The 21,854-nt window shown below is 42.1% G+C and overlaps 1 protein-coding gene across 5 annotated transcripts in view; it reads left to right on the forward strand.

Annotated features, from left to right (window-relative positions):
* Nucleotides 1-13,891, forward strand: part of SPATS2 (spermatogenesis associated serine rich 2) — an 81,914-nt gene extending 68,023 nt beyond the window's left edge. For all 5 annotated transcript variants that reach the window (XM_054696599.1, XM_037514679.2, XM_054696597.1 and 2 more), the window contains 5 exons: nt 3,188-3,246; nt 7,757-7,866; nt 10,147-10,249; nt 11,372-11,586; nt 12,658-13,891. In XM_054696599.1, coding sequence (XP_054552574.1) covers nt 3,188-3,246; nt 7,757-7,866; nt 10,147-10,249; nt 11,372-11,586; nt 12,658-12,969 — 799 coding nt within the window. In that variant the 3' untranslated portion in view covers nt 12,970-13,891. The remainder of the gene's footprint in view (nt 1-3,187; nt 3,247-7,756; nt 7,867-10,146; nt 10,250-11,371; nt 11,587-12,657) is intronic.
* The last annotated feature ends 7,963 nt before the right edge of the window (nt 13,892-21,854 follow it).

The raw sequence follows: 21,854 nt of genomic DNA on the forward strand, positions 1-21,854 counted from the left end.
CACTGTAGACACAAGTATGCAGCTTTAAGTTCTGTCTTCTAATATTCTCTTTCAAAAGAGTCACCTCTATGCAGCCTTCAGAGCCCCTCTCTGAAATAAAGCTCTTGGGGGTGGGGAGGGAGAGCAGATTTTTGCTTTCTAGATTCTTTTTTTTTTTTTAAGATTTTTTTTTTCAATAGAGGCATGTTTTTATTTATTTATTTGTTTGTTTATTTGTTTATACATGCACTGGGTACAGTCAGAAGCGTGGGAGGGTGAGAGAATTCACCAGAGCCAGAGTGGGGAGCAAAGCAGGCAGAAGGACCGAAGTACACTGCTGAGGGGAGCAGTGGGCGGCAGGAGAGGTCTGCGCCATGTGGGACCCTCCTCTGGTGGCCGGGGAGCAGCCGGGGATCGAACCGGCGCGCAGAGGCCGCGGGCAGGGGCCTCCCTGGTGGCGCAGCGATAGAGTGCTTTCTAGATTCTTTAAGTGAGCAAGTTATAATGTTGTTTTCAGTCTCAGCCTATTCATGGTGCTGTTACAGACTAGAAATGTCTGGGGTCACTCACCTGGGGCCATGCTACTTGTGGCAAGCCCCCACACATTTCCCTAACCTGAGGCAATGTTGTGTCTAGATGGGCCCTTGCGCTTCCTGTGAGATACACCTCAGCAGTAACCATCAAGGACCTTGAAAAGTAATTAACAGTCTGGAGGGTACTTGGCATCTTCAGGGTCTCGTAGCTGGTTTCAGGTAAAGAAAGAGATCCCGCGGGCCTGGGGATTTGTCTTTATTGGGGTTGAAGTTTCACTGGTCTTTATTGAGGTTGAAGTTTTACTGATCTTTATTGGTGGATTTAAAGCATAAGAACAGAAATTAAAATATGGGAAGGGAAAAGCAGGGTCATGACGCCTATTATCTGGAGGTCACCCAGGACTTTCTAAAAGGGAAACTTCATGGGAAGGCAGTCTGGCTCTATTTAGTTGTGTAACTGTCTGGGTTGGGTTTGTTCAAGTGGTTGTCTTTGAAATGGATGCCTTGGCAAGCAAAAGCTTAAAGTCAAGCACTTCACTTACTTTACAGTCGAGCTCCCAACATTCCCTCGCAGTTGTTCTTACCCAGGGCTCTGCAGGCCCATGTGTCTTTCTGGGTGTAATTTCATTCTGTCTCTGAATAAACTTTGCTTTTGCTTCTGCTAAAAATGTGACTGTCAGTTCTTCTCACACCATGGTTAAGGACTGAGGAACCCCATAATCCAGGAACCCCAAAACCCAACAAGTTAAGTGGATGCTAGTCGTTCTCAACAGGAAAAAAAGGTGCTGTCACAATGTACTAGTTCATTTTGTACAAAACACGTGAGATTTTGCAGAACTTTTTTTCCTTGCAGAAAGCATCACGTGACTTTTCAATAATAAAAATTGTAAATTGCAAGAAGCTTACATGTTTGCTGAGATTTTTTTCATAAATATTTTACAACCTTTGTCAGAGACAAAGAATTTGTCATCCTGTGGATACAGTGTCTGCATCTTAAGGTGGTTCAGCAGCAGAAGAGAGGTAATGTCAAACTCAGGCCTGGCAGCTTCTGTCTCAGTTGTACTTCTGTTTTGCCTTTTAGGTATTCCAAATGCTGCTAGAGTTCTTGGAGCAAAATACTGCCAAGGTTTGGGAAATGCTTTCTTAGCAAAGTATTGCTACCCCACAATAGTTGTATCTTCTTTCCAGTCTTCTGAATTAATGTGCCAACCAAATTTGTTCTGTTACAAGTCTATTTATTAACATCACATATAACGATTATAAAACCTGAGTTCTCTGACTTTTGTTCCTGAGGCAATGACCCTGCCTTATACTTTTTTTGTATATCTCACACTGTAGTCTCTGTATTAACTATTTTGTGCTAACATACCTACATATTGAGCTAAATTGAATTAGTGTACATAATATGTGTGTGTGTTTGTGTGTGTGTGTATAATTTTACAACTAGAAGCAAGGGTAGACGTTTTGTTAATCCTGTGGCTATATTCCATTCAAAAGGAATGAATTCCAAATCTGAAGAATTGGAGCATTTCATGTTTCTATAGGTATTGAAATTTTAGACTTTTTTCCAACACTAAAAAAAATTGATAATTATTTGCACTCAGAAGCTGGGTTCTAGGGTAACCTACCATCTCTCTATATGTTGAAGGTGGTGGGCTCTTTCATAAGGATGTGGAAAATATATATGTGTCCATAAATCATTTACCTTTGCAGTGGAGAAAATTCCAATTGCCCATTTAGTATTCTTTGTCTGTTAAAAAAAAAAAAAAAAAAAAAACCTACCAGAAACTATTGGTTTCATTTTTTCCGATTACTTTTAAGTGTTTATTGGAAACCAGTACAATGTATGTGTGTCTTTTACTACTTTGTATTCTAAACAGTTAGCGGGGGGACTTGTTAGAACTGTGGTAAAACGTTCAAGATATACAAAATCTAATTGTGAATAAATTTACCATGCCCTAGCAGGGCTATTTCCAGGTAAAAATTCATTAGAAGCAGAGCTGTCCAATTTTTGTAGAACAAAATAATAAATAATGTGAGCGCACATGTGGAATTATGTCATTCCCACAAGGACTCATTTTTTTTTTTTTAGCACGACTTGAAATGAGTTTTGTAGCTTGCTACTGCCATCTACTGGTTCTCAACTCTTGGGCTTCTAGCTACAGTGTAAAATATTTAAAAATAGGGGCCTCCCTGGTGACACAAGGGGTTAAGACACAGCCTATGAAGCTATCCGCAGCCACTGCAGCATCGTTTGGATCCCCGGCCAGGGAGGTGACACACATGGTGCAGCAGACCTCTCCTGACTCGCCCTCTGCTCCCCTCAGCAGTGTATTTCAGTCGATCTGCCTGTTCTGTTCCCCACTCTGTCTCTGGTGAATCCTCTCACACACATGCCCCCCCCCCCGCACCTCTGGCCTGTACCCCAATTCTTGTATGCATAAATGAATAAATCTTTAAAAATATTTAAAAATAAAAGAATTTAGATCTTAATTTATTGGCATCATTATATCCTTTACTGAGGGTAAGATCAGAATTTTCTTATGGTCAATGCAGTGTTTCCTTTGTAGTATGCTTTTAGTGAACAAACTCCTAAGTCTTTCTCCATTGTTAACAGTATGCTATTTTTCTGAGTTTCTGATCAAATCTTATTTTCCTTTGTCATCCCTCCCTAGTTTAATGGATCGAGAAGTGGCACTGCTTGCTGAAATGGACAAAGTTAAAGCTGAAGCAAGTAAGATTGATTTTTAATTATAGCTACTGCCAGTTAGTAAGTACCTGCTCTCAACACCCATAGATAAAGCACGGTATGAATATCACAGTAAAAGTTTATATAACTTGTTTTATAGTCTTGAACAGGTGTGCTACACTGGCATATAAATCCTTTCAGGTGAAACAACTTTACAAGAGTCTTTTTTTTTTTTTAATATTTCCAAATTTTAACATTTTGACATAGAGTTCTATACATAAGAGCGTATCACAGTGATTAAACAATTCCATTGGGTTTTTCGTTTCTGCTTGGGGAAGAAAACCTTTGGCATGCTTAGAGGAGACTTTGCCAGGTTGCCTACAAGTTAGTGTTTACATTCCTGTTGCTACCTATCTCAGAACTCCTCTGTTTTCTTGATTTGTAGAGCAGTCTTTACTCAGTGTCCATCATCATTGGATGGGGAAAAAGTTGTTGAATTGAGGGTTCAGGGTACCATGACTAGGGTTCCTAGAAAGCTTACTAAAATTTATTTTTGAGGAATAGAGTCTAATGTGAGTAATTTGTGGGGCTCTATACAGAAGAACCAGCTCTCTACTTCTTATTTCTATTTTGGGTTAGGTTAAAGATACACAGCTGTGTGAAAAGAAGAGCCTGTCAGCTGCAGCTTGTATAGTGGAATTGATTTGGGGCTTTTCAGCAGTAGGTTTTACCTTCATGCATTGAATGCCAGATTTGTAGGTAGGATGAGTGTTTCTTTTAACCTGCTGTCAAACTGGGAAGAATAGAAATAGGCTGAGATGATGATACAATTAAATCATCTGCATCTATGGTCATGGACCAAAGGAGGCAGCTTTTAGAGCACTGAGCTGAGTTTAGTTTTCATCTACTTTAAGATAAAATATTGAATCCATAACAGAGATGCTTTTTACTGTTTTTCAGGGATGAGATTTTATTTACATTAAGTGGTAGGTATATCCTAAAATTTCTGAATGTGACAATTTCAGTCCATTCTGGACTCAAATGTGTCTCTTTGAAAATGAAGGTTCAGATAAAGAAAAACTAGTAAGAAGACTATCCTGACTTTTTAAAAAGTGCTTTTTACAATGTATCTTTTATAGAAAATTTCACTTATTTCAAAAAGAGAGGCTAATATAACTAAATCCCCATCACCATTCATCAGCTTTGTATCTGTATCTCCTTTTCTCTCATGCTGAAAATCCTGGTTCTTAGTGACTCTATTGTACTTACTTATTTACTAATATTATCAAAAAGGTGCTTTCCTCACACACACATTATAGTTTTATTAATTTATATGTTCATAGTATTTCACCGTTTAGGATTTCTTCACACTCATTCATATATGATCTTCATGTCAACCTTGTGGATTGGGTTTGTCTTTTTTTTTTTTTTTTTCTATTTCATAAGTGAAGAAGTTAGTTCTTTGAGAAAAAATGTGACTTATTCAAAGTCATTAAATTAGATCCTGAGTTACCTAATTTGTAGAAATCTTTTCTTGATACATTTTCTCCATCTTTAGAAAATTGTATCTTAGAATTCTAGCAGATTGGAGCAGTGAGAAAGTAAATTTGGAACAAGTGGCATGTAGGCCTTATCTCAGAAGCCAAACCAGTAGGTCATTTGTAGCTATTTAGGCTTGATGTTGACAAAATTTTATAGGCATGCTCATAACTTACTGAGAAAGTGTGCCCTTGTTTAACCTGCCATGGGTATGAGCAATCCAGGAGTGGCACATGTGGAGCGATCAGGCTAAGTAAACTTGCTAAAGATACTCAGCTCTCTGTAATTACTGGTACAGTTCTTTGAAAATTCATTTTTTTCCTGACATAAATTTGCTAGTTTCTCAGTAGTAGTCTGTGTGTATAGCCGTTAGGAATTGAGTTGACTACCTGCAGCCAAGTGGCCTATATAAATGAGAATTTATTTTTCTCTCACTAAATGAAAGGTCCAGAGGTAAGCAATCCAGGACTGCTAGGTATCTCCCAAATTACATGAGGAATTCAGGCTTCTCTGTCCTTCTACACAGCCATCCTTAGAGTTTGCTTCTGGTTAGAAGACACCTCCTCAGGCTACAGAGTTGAAGAAGGGCAAAGTGTTGCATGCTGGCTAAGATTCGTTTAAAGAACTTACATTTAAACCTCACCAGTGAGTTTTGCTCAGATCTCAGTGGCCAGAGTATATCACATAACTGTCTTATCTATAACAAAGCTAGGAAATATAGCTTTATACCTAAGTACTTTGGACTTCTTGATAGAAAAATGGAAGAATGGATATTTACTTGCTGATAGTCTTTGCTACATTCCCATCTCAGCTACCTGCTTCCCCCCTTTTCTGAAATGAGCACACACCCTCCTCTAGGGTACACCTCCAGAGTTTTAGCTAGCTAGTATATTCAGCTGAAAGTCCAGGACTTCTGAATAATTTCAAATCTTCCAACTGAATATGGCATGTTGTGGTCTGGGGTCCCATAAATTAAAACCTTAATTCCCTTCCTCCAATATGACATAGAGAAAAAAGGAGGATAATTATAATAAAAATTCTTAGTTGGAAAAGCAGTGGTTAAGTCTTACTGGACAAGAATAGCAGAGTTCCTGCCCTTTGGTAAAGTTCCTTGCTTCATCCTCAGTGGCTCCCTAGTTCTGCTTCCTAGCAGGATTTTGCCCATCATATTCTGAGGCCTTTGGCTTTCTACTCTGAGAAATGTCTGTTGTCTGGATTCCCCACATCCACATCTGAGTTACATATCTGGGAGTATGCTAAGGAAGATGCTTCCTTAAAGGCTGTGAACATTGAAGGGATCTGTGCACTCCCATGCTCATTGCAGCTCTATTTACAGTAGCCAGGTTATGGAAACAACCTAAGTACCCAAGGACAGAGGAGTGGATAAGAAAATTGTGATGTGTCTATGTGCAATGGAATACTGTTCATCTATAAAAAAATGAACTCTTGTCATTCGCAACAACATGGACAGAACTGGAGAGGATAATGCTAAGAGAAATTAGAAGGAAAAAGACAAATACCATATGGTTTCACTTATATGTAAACAACAGAGAAACAAAAATAAAGGGTCAGACAAAACCAAAACAATAACAAACCCTGACATTGGACTGCAAAACTGAGGCAACCAGAAAGGGTTGGTGGTGGGATGGGAACAGGGGAGGCAGGACACACAATAGATCATGGAGGAAGATTACTAGGGTACTGGGGGTGGCGTGGTGTGAAAATATACATTTGTAGAGGTTTGAACCTATAACTCCTAAAACAAATGCAGTGATGTAAACCAACTTTACCTCAAATTTAAAATAAGACTGTAAACAGTCTACATATTCATTGGGAACTTGATGAATAATTAGTATATCCACATGGTATAATAGTGAGGGAAATCCAGTATATTAATAGGGAATGAACTTCAAGATACATGAAGTAAAAATAACTAAGGTAGCAATAAGTTGGGGAAAAAAATAAGGTAAAGAAAGGATGACATACTTGATTTATCACTAATTAGTGAGGAGGGGAAAAAGGAAGAGAGATTATGTTTATAATGTATAGAAGATCTGGAATTATTGTCAACAGTGGTTTCCTCTGGGGTGGGAACCAAAAGTCAGAAGGGGCCTCCCTGGTGGTGCAAGGGGTTAATTAAGCACAGCCCTGTGAAGCTATCCCTAGCCACTGCAGCATGAGTTTGATCCCCGGCCAGGGAGGTGACCCACATGGCACAGCAGACCTCTCCTGTCTCATCCGCTGCTCCCCCTAGCAGTGCATTTCAGTCAGTCTGCCTGTTCTTTTCCCCCACTCCGTCTCTGGTGAGTCCTCTCAGCCCTCACTCCTCCAGCCTGTACCCCAATTCTTGTATGCATAAATAAATCTTAAAAAAAAATCAGAAGTAGGGGCCTCCCCCGGTGGCACAGGCCGTTGAGCACCGCGCTGTGAAGCTGTCCACAGCCTCTGTAGTGCTGGTTCGATCCCGGGCCGGTAGGTGAGGGTCCCACATAGCACTGCAGACCTCTCCTGCCGCACCCGCTGCTCCCCTCAGCAGTGTTTCGTCAGTCTGCCTGCTCTGTTCCCCACTCTGTCTCTGGTGAATCCTCTCACCCTCCCACACATCTGGCCTGTACCCCGGTTCTTGTATAAATAAATAAATAAATCTTTTTTAAAAAGTCAGAAGTAGTAGGGACACTTACTTTTCATCTTCTACCCATTTATTCTAGATGAACTTTTTACCACATGTGCATAATTCAGCTTTAATTTACATTCTTCTTGATTAAAAAAATTTTAACTGGGAACAGAAGAAAAATGACAAATGACTTATGAGTCTTTATGATTCATTAAAAGTATTTATCATTTAACTACCCACGGAGTCCCTCAAGAAGGTGGAAACTAAACCTTTGGTATTTTCTTTTCTGAATGGGTGGGCAGCTAAGTCTTTGTATGGACAGATATGTACTGCACAGTCTATACTGGAAGTTCTTTATCCTGTGTAGCAGAATGTAAGAGTCATGCTCCTTTTTCTCTTCAGTGGAAATTCTGCTCAGCCGACAAAAAAAAGCCGAATTTCTGAAGAAGATGACTGATGTGGCCGTTCGAATGTCAGAGGAACAATTGGTTGAGCTCAGAGCTGATATCAAGGTAAACGTCCTCCTTTTTTGCCTTTCTTGTTACCTGTGGGGAATAAGTAGTAAATCTCCTTATTCATACCCATGTATAATATATCGAACTCATGATTATCTCTCCCCAAAGATGGCCCTCTTTGAGTTTCCTTATCTCTGTAAATGGTGCTATCATCTATCCAAGCTGAAAACCTTAGGAAATTTTTTCTTTTCCCACATGAAATCTATCAGTACACCCTGTCCATTTGACCTCCTCCTAAACCTCAGGTGACCTTTTCTCTTCATCTCTACCACCACGATGACGATAAAGCTGCTGTGATCATTGCAGAGACTTCCTTAATAGCCTCTTAACTGATTCCAACCGTCCACTTTGCCATTACTTCATGATCCCCACCCTGCCATGTATCTTCTCCACTCAGTGACCTGCTTCCAGCTTTCCGTTGCTTTTAGGATAAAGACTATTACCCTTAACACTGCCTGCAGGGCTCTGCATGATCTGCCTCTGACACCATCCTCATTTCTCGGCATGTCTCCTTGCTCTGCACTGCAGCCATACTAGCTTGGCCTTTGCACAGATAGTACCTGTTCCCTCTTGCTAGAGGATTGCTGCACATGTGTTCCCATCAGTGCAAAGCATTCTCTTGTACCCTCAAACCCCATAATCACTCATAACCTGCTCATCCTTCCTTTTCTTATCACATTTCCCTATTTTGTGTCTTTATAGCACAGTCATAATTTTATGTGCATTTGATTAATTCTTCCCCATTAGGTTGTGATTCTTACAATGTTAGAAGCTGTGTCTAGGGCCAAGCAGAGTGCCTTGTCACAAAGTAGGGTTCGGTAAATATTTAAATAACTGGTTGCATGATTCTGATTTTATAGGGAAGAAAATGAGCGATTTGAGATGTTGATTATAATGTATTTACAAAGATTCCTTGGGTTCATATATATAAATTCTTATGTAAAGAACAGTATTTCTGAGACTCAGCATGGGAACCTGAGAGAGGGAGGTTGGAATATTCATGGTATTTTTGGACACTGGCATTCTACATAATTGTTGATAAACCATAAACTACATGAACAAGGGGAGTCAACCTTCTGTACTCCTAAGCCCTAAACCTCTGTTTTTTTTTAACATGTTCAGCGAAATAAGTCAGAAAGAAAAAGAAAAATACCGGATGGTCTCACTCATAGCAGGAATCTAGAAAACCTAAATAAGGGACCAGGAAAAAGACTAATTAATACAAAGTAAAAATCAAAATCAACAAGCAACTATAAACCAGAGACACACTACAGGGGGACGGGGGCGGGGAGAGGAAGAATTAGGGTCAAAATAAGGGGGGGGTACAATTGTATGAGGAATATAACCAAAATGAAAATGCATACATTGTGCAAAAATGAAAAATGATGTAAGAATTATATAAAATAAAATATTTTAAAAAAAGTTCTATTAATCTTTAAAAAAAAAAAAAAGTGACTCCAGGCTCCCTTAGGAAATGCCTTTAGACCCCCAGAAGCTCTTTATTCCCGATATGTTTCTAGTAACACAATTACTGTAGTATAGTTTTTGGCCTGACAGGTTGGTTGCTTCTCAGTTTAACTTGCTTAAAGTATTAGATTACTTGTAGCATAAACTCTTTGCAAAGTTGACTTTTTGCTCTAATGATTTTCTATCCTTAGAAATTGTTCCTATTTTAAGAAGTAAACAAATTTTACTTTATAAAGAGATGCAGTGAGTTTCCTAAGGAAGTTTCTATTAAAGAACACCAAACCAACTATTTACATTATTGTAACTTATGAGCGTTTTTGCTGTCTCTGCTTCTATTTTAAAAAGGAACAATGTGGAGTCAACAGTGGAAAGCCCCTCTACTATAATTCTCCATTCTCTACCATGTCTGCTATACCTAGTGGGCTTTGACCCTCAAGTAGCATTCCATAAAGCTCCCAAATATACTTATCTTGGACTCTTGAAAGTGACTGAATTTTATCAGTCACCCATTGCCCATTGGTAATATGAAGGCCATTTAGTAAATTTGAAGCAGTAAAAAGATAATTGAAAATTATTTTGCTTCAGTGTGTTGCAGTCTGTTCCCCACTCTGTTCTGTTCCCCACTCTGTCTCTGGTGGATCCTCTCACCCCCTGCATCTCTGGCCTGTACCCCAGCTCTTGTATGCATAAATAAATAAATCTTAAAAAAAAAAGAAAATTATTCTGCTTCAGTCTGTGTATAACAAACTGTAGCATTCATGTACTTACTATTTATCTCACACAGAGTTTTTTTCTTTGCCTTTTCTCTAGCACTTTGTTAGTGAACGTAAATATGATGAGGATCTGGGACGCGTAGCCCGGTTCACCTGTGATGTAGAGACCCTGAAGAAGAACATTGATTCATTTGGACATGGTGAGATGGGGAGAGATTCTGGGTGCTAGAGTGATAAGAAGACCACCCTCTGTGTATTAGAGGCTCAAGTGCCGGTTGGTCTCACCACTGGTTCTTCTTTAGTACCACTTTTTTGTTTGCTTGTTTTAATGGAAAGTCACTTGAGACACTTAAGTCAGTGGATGCAGATATTTTGAGCTCTGAAGATGGGTATATGCCAGCTCCTTAAATATGCAGTAATATTAGTTCATTATTTTCTGCTTAGGTGAGAGATGTGTAATATGTGGTGTAAGGACATGGACGCTGGTGTCAGATAGTTTGATCTTTGCCTCTATACTGACTTACCCCATTTTACTCCTCTTCAATAAGTAGAAAGCAATACCTGCCTTGCCCTGCAATAACAGTTTGGGTGGGGATTATCTCTAAGGTTAGAGTTTGTAGTGACGCCTCAGCCCAACCCTTAGCGTAGCTCCTGTGTTCTTCCTGTCTCAGTACAAAAGTGGACCCAGGTTGGTGATTGTGAATGCAACATTAGTGCAGGCATAGAGGGAAGAAAAAAAATTGAACTTTAACAAAATTTGTATTGAAAATATTAATATTTTTCAGTTAGATTTGTATTTTGAATTTAGGATTATTTTTGCAGAAAGGACCTTAGGAAAACATATTTGTTGTAAAAACTAGTTTGGTTTAAGTAACCTTATTTATAATCATTTCAAATTTTTAAAAAAATATTTAGCTTTCCATTTATATTTTCTTTCTTTGCAAATTCTGTACTTCAGAATGTTCCTTGCACAGGATGCTAAACATAGGGTCCATTCTATTGTTCCCAGGCTAGCCGGTGCTGGAGCCATAGCCAGGAGCTGAGGAGTGGGAAATGCCACAAAGTCACTAGTTTGTGAGGAGATGGGTCTCTTTGATCTTAAACACTTCTCCTGACCTAAAAATTCCTTTAGGAAGCAGTGGTGATATGGACGGAATAGAGGAAAAGAGCAGAAGGGAGATTTTTCTTCCTGTTCTCCATTTTGGAAGCATTTCTTTATAGCTATTCAAGTAGAGAGTTCTTTAATTGTTCATTGTGAAATGAAGAAATAGGGAAAACCTTACCCATCATGCTCTTCCACAAATTTCTCATATTTATTTCAGTGTCCCATCCAAAGAATAGCTATTCTACCAGATCCCGATGTAGCTCAGTTACATCTGTGTCCTTGAGTAGCCCGTGTGATGCCTCTGCTGCTTCCTCTTCCACCTGTGCCTCTGCTCCCAGCCCTACAAGTGCTAACAAGAAAAATTCAGCACAAGGAGAGACGCCTGCAGCTGCAGCAAACTCCAGTGGCCGGCCCTACCAGATTCATCCAGAGGTGACATAGCTTCTCCACTGAGCAAGTTAGGAAGAAAAGCTGCCAGATTGTCATGGTTTAAATGTTGACAGCTCAGTGCATTACCTTCCTCTCTTTATACCCATTTCACATCTATTTTGAATCCTCCAGCCACTGTTAGTTCCAGAGAAAGCATTTGGTGTGTATGTTTCAAACCGCCAGCCAGTTTAGATTGCCTGTTGCCAAGAACTGTTGACTTTCTGATGTTGGCGGTGATCCTAGCCTTTGTAGGTAGGATTGCGTAGTAATTAGGCACAGTGGGAGTTGTGCACGCATCTCAAGGTGGACAAGCACCACAGTGGCAGATTCACCAGAACACATCAAAGCAGCAACTCCTTAAAGCACAGTGTGGAACATACTAGGGAGAGGGAGAGAGAGAGCCTGGTGGGATGGGGAGCAAGCACTAGGAAGTCTAAGCATAATGCGTATTTTTTCCCCCTTGGTTTGAAGAAAATACACAACAGTCTAAGGCAGTGCTGTCAGTAATTCTTCATAACTGGTATAACATTGCAATCAGGAGACAAAAATAAAAGGCCATGCCTTAAGTTTTCTGGGTTGTAATGTGAAAGCTGTACTAAATGTCAGCAGCATGATTTAATCTACGGTTCATGATACATAGCAAAGCTGACTGTAACGTTTATTATCCCAAATGTGGTTATCTTTACAGAGGGCTTAAGAGCTCTCATTTCGACATGTGAGAAGATATTTGCCCAGTTGAAGGCTTGTAACAACCCAAAGAATGTCCATTCTTCCTTCTTAGCTTTATTTTTGTGCCCAGTTGAAAAAACATGAACTCTCTTTCTCCTCAGTGGAGAAGAGCCTAGGGGTGAAAGGCGGGGAAAAAATAGTGACACACTCATTAATTCTAATGTTGTGACTAGATAGGATTGGTTAACAGAATTCTGTGACTCTTGAGAGAGAACTGAATTCCAGGCCTGGGATATACCACAATTATGTTTTCAGAATACTCCTCCAAACTGAACAAATCGAATGGGAGCAAATGGGATATCACAATGCCAGGGTGCTTTGAACATTGTATTCTTTTATCCTTAGGTATCGCTGGGAAACCGAAGAGGAGGACAAGGCTACAGGCCGCAAGGTCAAAAATCCAGTGGCCCCGTGAACCAAGGGCGACATGACAGTGGGGGTCGTTACAGAAATAGCTCATGGTATTCATCTGGCTCCAGGTATCAGAGTGCTCCACCCCAGGCACCCGGGAACACTAATGAATGGGGCCAGGCTTACTCCACAGGGACTAATGGAACTGGAGCCAGCGCGGAGCCTGGCCCGCCCAAGCCCACGTTCAAAAAGGGGCTCCCGCAGCGTAAACCCAGGACCTCTCAACCTGCAGTCGTGAACTCTTGAAGGAAAATCCAGTTGGCCTCTCTTCTGTCCCACATTTTGACTTGATAACTGGACTTTGGGAAACTTATAATTAGATTTAATAACAAAAAGAAGTTTACTCATATCACTTTTTGTGCCATTCTAAATATTTTTGGTTTCCTCTTTCATTTCTTCTTTATCATTTTTGGAAGTGATGCTGGTTTTTTTTTTTTCCCTTGACCTTTCCCAATGATATGGATTGATTCTGATTGGTCATTGCCACCAGGAATCATAGGCAACTGTTGCTAGGTTCCTCAAGGGTAAGCAGTGTTCTTCCCTGTGCGCCAGGCTTGCAGTTGCCTGAGGAGGCCTTCCTCAGCACCTGCTGCTGCGCAGGCTGCCTCGAGGAGGTGGGTCAGCACTCCTTCCTGTTGCCTTTTCCGTCTCAGTGAACAACAGCATAGTAGGAAAGGCAAGAAAGGGCTTGTTTTCTGCTCTGAGTGAGCTGGAGGAGGGGAGGGTTAATGGGTGGAAAGGAAAGGACACTGGGAAACACTCACGCATCTCTCTCTGCACCCAGAATGTACCTGAGACTGACACTCAGATCAGGGCTTCAGTCTCCTGCTTGGCAACCTAGCCTCACATGCAACTTCTTCAAAATGCCTAAAACCCTTGTTTGCTATTACCTGAGACTACAAACCAATCTAGGGAAATCTATGGGAAGGTAGCATTTAATTAAAGTTTAAAAAAAGAAAAGTATTTCTTTGTTTCAGTGTTTGAAGATTTCGTTGTTGTTATTCTCTTGACTGAATACCCTATTCTGATCCTGAACCAAATTTCTAGCAATATAATTAGTGTTATCTAAGGTGTTACCTATCAAATAATTGCCATCAATCTTTACAGTTGAATAAATAAAAACAACTGCATCAGTATTCACACATTTGTTTCGCAGCAACAAGTGACTTCATTATCTGTTTTTCTTTGAGTCTCATGGGATAGAGTTCACTCGGTCAGCCTGTTTGGGACTCAAATGAGGGGTCTGCTTTCTAAGTCATTTGTCTACTGCTTAGCTTTAGAACCAAATTAAAATGTGAAAGCTAGAATGAGCAAATGCAGCTATTCCCTGTGGGAATGGATTTCCTCGGATTGGGAATGGTGACTTTTCCAAAGGAGAGCTTACCGGTTTAGGAAAGCCACAGCTGCCAACAGCTCTCCCAGACAACCAGAGGTTATATCAGCTCCCTCTCCTTCACTGCAGTCCCTTGACAGGAGCAGTGAACACAGCAGTATAATTGCACTCCTGCATGTAGCAGGTGGCGTTGGTGCCAGAACCCTCCACCCCTCTCCCGCCCCCAGAATCTATGATTTAATAACAGCAGAGCTTTTCTTTCTCCAAAATTTGCTCTCCCAGTCTGAGTCCCAGACTGTAAGTAGCACTGGTGCAGAACTTAGCTGCCTCAGGGCTTTCCCCTGGCTCTTCAGCTGAAGCTGAGCTGCCAGGGTTCAGGTTGGTTGAACAGATTGAAAGGGTGTGCACCTTCGCATGTGTGTCTTTCAGTAAAGAAAACAGTAGTCAAAGAATACTGAGAATCCATTTTCTAAGGGACTGATCACCTCATTTTGGGGAATTTATCCAACAATACCATCAGCCTGCTGGGTGTCAGGAGAAAAGCCCTGCTTTTCTGATTAATTGCTTACCTATGCTTAGGAAATCCAGAAATTAAAGCGACCTTAAAGGAGTATGAGGTCTATACCTGTATCCAGACAGATGGAAGCCACATGTTTGTCAAAACTACCTTGAAGTTGAAATTAAAATCCCCATATAGGAAAATACTGGAAGATATGTTTTCTATGGAACTTTTTTTTTTTTAGAGAGATTTATATATTTATTTATACATGCACTGGGTACAGTCAGAAGCACGGGAGGGTGAGAGAATTCACCAGAGCCAGAGCGGGGAGCAGAGCAGGCAGAAGGACCGAAGTACACTGCTGAGGGGAGCAGCGGGCGGCAGGAGAGGTCTGAGCGCCTTGTGGGACCCTTGCCGGTAGCCAGGGATCGAACCGGTGCTGCAGAGGCCGCGGGCAGCTTCGCAACCTAGCGCTCAACCGCAGTGCCACCAGGGGAGGCCCTCTATGGAACTTTTTAAAAAAAGATTTGGTTTTAATTATAAAAGTAGCATTTAAAATGCCAAATCTTTCAGAAATGTAAAAGGTAATAGTTTTCCATCTTCCCAGAAGATGTATATGTATCTCAGAGGTTATCACTGTTACCAAGTTGGTATGTATCCTCATAGGATTTTCCAAAGCATGCACGTGCCATGGATATCTAGGCTTTCAACTTTCTGTTCTCCTAAAAAAGGGCTCATCCTGTGTATGCATTCCGTAATTCCTTTTTAAAAATCATGTCTATCATAATTCATTTAGGATTTCATGCTGCAGATATAACCTACTCCTTAATTTCACTAATTTGTCTTTTTTTAAATAAAGATTTATTTATTTATGCATACAAGAACTGGGGTACAGGCCAGAGTTGGGGTGGGGGGTAAGAGGACTCACCAGAGACAGTGAGAAGCAGAATAGGCAGATTGACTGAAATACACTGCTGAGGGGAGCACTGGGCGAGTCAGGAGAGGTCTGCTGCTGCTATGTTGGTAGCTCCCTGGCCGGGGATCGAACTTGTGCTGCAGGGGCTGTGGACAGGTTCGTAGGTTGTGTCTCAAACCCCTTGCGCCACCAGGGAGGCCCAAATTTGACTTTTCTTTAATGAAGAGAAGTTAAGTTTATCTAAAGTTTGAATTGTGTGACTCATCCTTTGCTCCTCAGTACCTCAGAGGCCCCAGGCCCTGGACAGCACCACGGATGTCCAGCGAGCCTGCTTAATCCTCACTTCCTCTTTTCCATTTCCAATTAATGTCTTGCCTTTTCCCAAACTAGAGATAGGTCTGAGACTTCAGGTCAGTTACTTGCTCCTTGAGAGAGAAAATTTAGCGTGACATCATTATGAACATCAGATATTTCCTAAGCTCGCTCTTTATGGCAATTTCTACAATTTACTTTTTCAAAAAAAAAAAGTACAAAAGGTACAAAAGGATAGATGATGGAAAGTAAAAAATCCTCCCATCCTTTGTCCCACTCCAGAGGAAGCCATTGATGGGTTGTTTGTGTATCTGCACAAATTTCCTAAATCCTAACGTGCAGTGTTTTTTGTCACAGAAATGGGAACCATACCATACTTGCTCCTATACACCTTGCTGCTTTCACTTTTCCTTGATTTTTATAACAAGTTTTAAGAAAAATCAGTATATGTAAATGGAAAAATGGAAAAATATGAAGTGTTCAAAAGGATATATGATAAAAAATTAGCCTCCATCCCACTCAGATGTGTGTTTCCTCCCCAGAGGCAACCACTGGTAAGTATCTTGTGTGTCCTCTGGAGATGGCCTGTGCAGTGCACATCTGTCATAAGAATGTGCCATCAAGGCCTCTCTTCATGTCAATATGCCTGAGTAGATCTTCTGTGTAGTACCCTATCATGTATTAATTTATCATTTAATCAACACCTAATAATGGTTCTCAGTTTGTTATTGTAAGTATTGTTGAAATGAGCATTTGATAAAATATGTATCATTCCCCACGCGTGAAGGTGTATCTTCAGGTTACAATCCTAGGAGTGGAATTATATGTAAGTATTGATAACTTTTTTTAATTTATATATATTTTACATCATTGTTCATTTTTCTTTTTACAGTGGTTGCTTTCTTTTCTCAGGTGTAGTCCCTATAGAATTTTTCCCACCAGTTCACCCGTGCACCATCACCATAGTCCCTTGTGCTCCTCCCGCACCCGTCTCAATCCCACCTCCTGCCCTCCCCTGCAGAATGTCTCTGATTTATAGTTGTCTGTTCATTTTTGTTTTGTTGTGTTTTTTTTTAATTGTTATTATTTTCCCCCCGATCCTTTTATTTGGTTTCCCTATATTCTGCCTATAAGTGAAAACATCTGATATTTTTCTTTTTCCTCTGACTTATTTCACTGAGCAAAATCCCTTCTAGTTCCATCCATGTTGCTGCGAATGGCATTAGTTTATCTTTTATGATTGCTGCATAGTATTCCATTGTGTATATGTACCACATCTTTTTGATCCAGTCATCTATTTTTTTGGGCATTTTGGGTTGTTTCCAAGTCTTACCTATTATAGTGTTGCAGTAAACGGAGGGGTGCCGGTACCCTTTTGAATTAAAGTTTTTGTGTCTTTTGGGTAGATCCCTACGCATGGAATTGCTGGGTCATATGGTAGATCCATTTTTAGCAATCTGAGGAACCGCCACACAGCTCTCCATAGTGATTGGACTAGTCTGCAGTCCCACCAGCAGTGCAGGAGAGTTCCTTTTTCGCCACATCCTCACCAACATTTGTTGTTGCTAGCTTTTTTTAATATGTGCCATTCTTACTGGTGTAAGGTGGTATCTCATTGTGGTTTTGATCTGCATTTCCCTGATTATGAGGGATGGTGAACATTTTTTCATATGCCTGTTGGCCATTTGCATTTCCTCTTTGGAGAAGTATCTTTTAAGTTTTGCCCATTTTTTGACTGGATTTTTTACTTTGTTGAGTTGTGTGAGTTCTTTGCATATCTTTGTGATCAATCCCTAATCAGTTGTGTGGGGTGCAAAAATCTCCCAGTCGGTAGTGCATCTCTTTGTTTTAGTTAATGTCTCTCTTGCTGCACAGGAGCTTTTTAGTTTGATGTAGTCACAGCTGTTTATCTTTTCCTTCACTTTCTTTGCTTTGGGGGATGAGTATTTGAAGATGTTACTGAGATGTATGTCTTGCAGTGTTCTACCTATGTTTTCTTCCATATGTTTTATGGTTTCAGATCTTATGTTCAGTTCTTTTGATTCAGAACTCTTAAAGATAGAATGATTTAGACACGAATAGTGCTTGGGAGTGCTCTGTACATTTGCTGAGATGAAAGCTAAAGCTAAGGAGAGAGGAAGATAACTAAAACACGGTCCTGATTTCAAGGGGCTGATCAACTAGTTAGGGCAGCAGACATACCTACAGTAAGAGTGCACGGCGAGAGAGAGAGAGAGAGAGAGAGAGAGAGAGAGAGAGAGAGAGAGAGAGAGAGCTACCCCCAGTGGATGAGCAGGCGTTTGTCCAGTAGTTTATCATTTGGTGACCTAATATTTCAGTCACCCAAACCAGGGTAGTCTTACACATATGTATGGGTGAAAAACAGGATAAACTATTTTAGGTTGGGAGGCTTGTGGAGAAGCCAGAATGCCTGGTTGTGGATCTGTAGACCTATGCTTTGGGAGAAGGTCATAAGTTATTGCCCTGAAAATTCTGCCATTTGACCTAACAAAATGAGGCTTTGTCTTGCCTGATGCATAGGGTTCAGCACACATGGAAGAAATAAACAGGTGTTCAAAATGACACCTTTGGATGTCACCGACTGATAGAAGGAGCTATTTTGTCACAATTTTAACCAGTGAATTTGGGGTACCAGGCGTTAATGCTGGGAGCCAGAACAACATGCTGCAAAATCAAGCTTGATTCTGGTTGCTTTAGCCACCTGGGTACATTCTTTTTTTTTTTTTTGATTGATTGATTTATGCATACGAGAGCTGGGGTACAGGCCAGAGGTGTAGGGGGTGAGAGGAGTCACCAGAGACAGAGTGGGGAACAGAACAGGCAGACTGACTGAGGGGAGCAGCGGGTGAGTCAGGAGAGGTCTGCTGCGCCATGTGGGTAGCTCCCTGGCCCGCTGGGGATCAAACTCGTGCTGCAGTGGCTGCGGATTGCTTCATAGGTTGTGTCTTAACCCCTTGCACCACCAGGGAGACGCCACCTGGGTACATCCTTGCCTGCAAGCATTGAGGCACCAGGTACTGTGCTGAGTTCTGAGGCAAAAATAAATGGTTCCAGCTTTTTCCTCAGTCACTTTGCATGTTAGGAAAATAGAACTCTGAGCCCTGTCTGTGATTAGGCAGAGTGCAAAGACCCTGGACCTTTGAGACTTGTACTTGGGTTCTAGTTCTGGCTTCACAATTCCGTAGCTGTCACCTACTGTCCTTGGGCGAGGAACACGTTTGAGCTGCTTCTTGAGCCATGAAGTGGAGATGTCCGCCACTTTACAGAGGTGTATCCAGCCTGAGGCTGCACAACAGTTTTCTGGTGTCTAAGTTAAACTGGCAAATTGAACATTTACCATCACTCTTCGATTGTCTCTTTTTCTTTCATCAACAGTATGAAAGACTTCCCGTCTCCAGTCATACAGTCATTTTAACCAGGAAGAGTGTAATATTGGGTTGTTGGAAAAGTCATGATGCATTTTTGCTTGAAAAACAGAAAAAATACATGCTGCCTTTTCTGACAACCCAATAATTCAGTCATCCCGTTCCTTCTGCAGCTGTCCTGCATGCATGTGCCCCCAGCATGGTGAGCTTTGTGTCCATCTTGACTTAACCTGCTTAGCTCTCAGGCATGCACATCCACCCCCAGTGTCGGCTCTCGGATGAGGCAGGCCAGAGGCTGATGGCACTGACCTGGGTAAACAGCGCCTGGGCAGCATGCGGGGGTAAGGCTGGGGCGTTTCCCAGGGGAGAGCCAGGGAATGTTATTTCCATACCAGTGCTGAGGGATTTTTACTGCCTACTGTGCTACTCATTACCAAGGAGGGAACACCGTGATAGATTTTTCTGGGTGAGGATGCCGACCCACCGTCCCACCCCCAGCACAACTGTACTCCAGCCTGCCCAGCCTTTCACCACCATCAAAGCAGTAGGAACAGATAGCACCTGCTCTGACTCCCCAGGGTCAAGTCAGGTCTCCTTTTTTTTTTTTTTTTTGTCTTTTCCACTTAAACATTAGACTTTGTAACTTAATTTCAAGCCTATTTTCTGATGCTGCTATTGGGATTTCTCAGACCAACTTCCTTGCCAGCTCCAGGTGGGATTATTGGACTATCCCCCCGCCCCCCCCACACACACCCCATAGCACCCCTGAAGACAGTAGGCAGGGTCTGCATTCAGCGACAGGATCTCCCTGGGGCAGGATGTCCAGATTGCTCTTCGCTGTGGACACACTACAGTCACTGTCTAATCACTCGCCCAAATGACCACACTCTCCTCTTTCACTAACAGGCTGTTTACCTCGGGACAGGACAAAGCCACCCAGCATGGTGGCACAGAAGTGAGCTGTCAATTCTTAGTTCACACCTGGTTTCTGCACTTACCAGCCATGTGATGTAAAAGCTTTTATCTGTTAACAAAATCATGTACCTCCAGAATTTCCTTGTTTGAAAATGTAATGCGGTTTGCTCACAGTAGCTAGTATCCTTCACTAAAAGAAAAGGAATGACCTAGAATGAAATAGGACTGGCCAAGTACCAGAGACCTCAAAATATTCCAAAAGGGTTTGGTGGGAACAGGCTCTCAGGCTTTGTCCGGAGCTCATGTACCCGACCCCAGCACATGGGCCCTGGGTGTATTCTAGGGGGCTTTCAAGACAATGGCTACCACTTAATGAACTCATCTCATGCTCTCCACAATCCTTAGAAAAAGATTGTTTCACAAGTGAAGGAACGATGATGTCAACACCCGTCCCCCACGAATCACCCAGCTGGTCAGTGGCAAAATTAGAATCCAGAATGATCAGACTTGAAAAGGTGAGATTTTGCCCACCAGGCAAGACACTCCCGGGCCTTGGGACCTCCAGAAAGGAGGGGAGAGGGGAAGGACCCCTGGACTCTGTTCCTCGAGAGCCACCTGTTCTCTCACCCCCTGTGCACTGCAACAACGCCTGCGCTTTTGGGGTGGAGATGCTTTTTCCTCCTTTTGTGTGGAGCATTTTCCCCCTGCTTTGCTCTTCCCTCCTCTGTCTCCTTGTTCCTTTTGTAGATAGTACTCCCACAGGCCTCCCACGGCAGCACCAAAACACAGCCTCCTGAGTTCCTTGTTGACAATGACTTGGAGTCTCTGAGCAGGGCCTTCCCCTCCCTGTGACTCCCCACGGTGGCCAGAATGAGTCAAGAGCTGGGGGAAGGGGAGGCATAGGAGAAGGCTGCCAGGCCAGGGTCCCCGGCTCGCTACCTCCACCCCCAGTGCCCTGTGCAATCCTCCCCAACTTCCATCTGATTTCCCCACACTGGTGAGTAGGTCACTGCCTCTCTCTGTGTGTGTGTGTGTGTGTGTGTGAGTGAAGGGGCACGGGGAGGGAGGACAAGGCAAGGAATTCATCACTGAGAACTGAGGGAGCCTACAGGCCAGGTCTGGCCGCAGATCTGAGGAACTTGAGCTAGAGGGAAAGAGGAGAATGGACGGAGGCCCTGAGCCCGCGCACTCATGTAGATAGAAAAGATACAGATCAGGCTAGCACTGCACCCCACACACCCCATCACAGGTTCTTTGAAGGATAGTGGGGACAGAGCTTAAAAGGACAAAATGGGCTGTTTGGGACAAGAAGAATGATTCAAAATAGCCAATAAGCACTAGTATAACCGGAGCAGTAACACAGGCATTTTGCTTGGAGCCGCTGGAAGATATTTAACTTCTGCCTCAAAATTTTTCATCTGTTAATTGGCAGTTGTAGTAAATTCATGGAGTTATGGTGGAAATTGGTCGGATAATCTAAGTAAAACACTGAGTCTAATGGCGGGCACAGAATTAGTACTCAGGAAATGTAAGCTATTGTCATTCCACCCTGCTCGCCCTGCCCCAAGCTGTCTGCTAGCGGCTTAATGTCCACAACCATCCCAGCCAGAGGAGATGGGACTGGAGGTCTGAACTTGAGGCTTACAGGGGTGACCTGAGGACCTCTTGGATCTGATACACAACCCCAGACCACCAGGCCTAGTGGCACCCAGTGAGCCTCACGGTGGGAGTGAGATGTGTCACAGGCCCGGGGTTGGGGCTTGTCAGGCC

This window comes from Talpa occidentalis, unplaced genomic scaffold (genome assembly GCF_014898055.3).
Source record: "Talpa occidentalis isolate TD23 unplaced genomic scaffold, MPIMG_talOcc4v2.1 talOcc4.16, whole genome shotgun sequence".
NCBI lineage: Eukaryota > Metazoa > Chordata > Mammalia > Eulipotyphla > Talpidae > Talpa > Talpa occidentalis.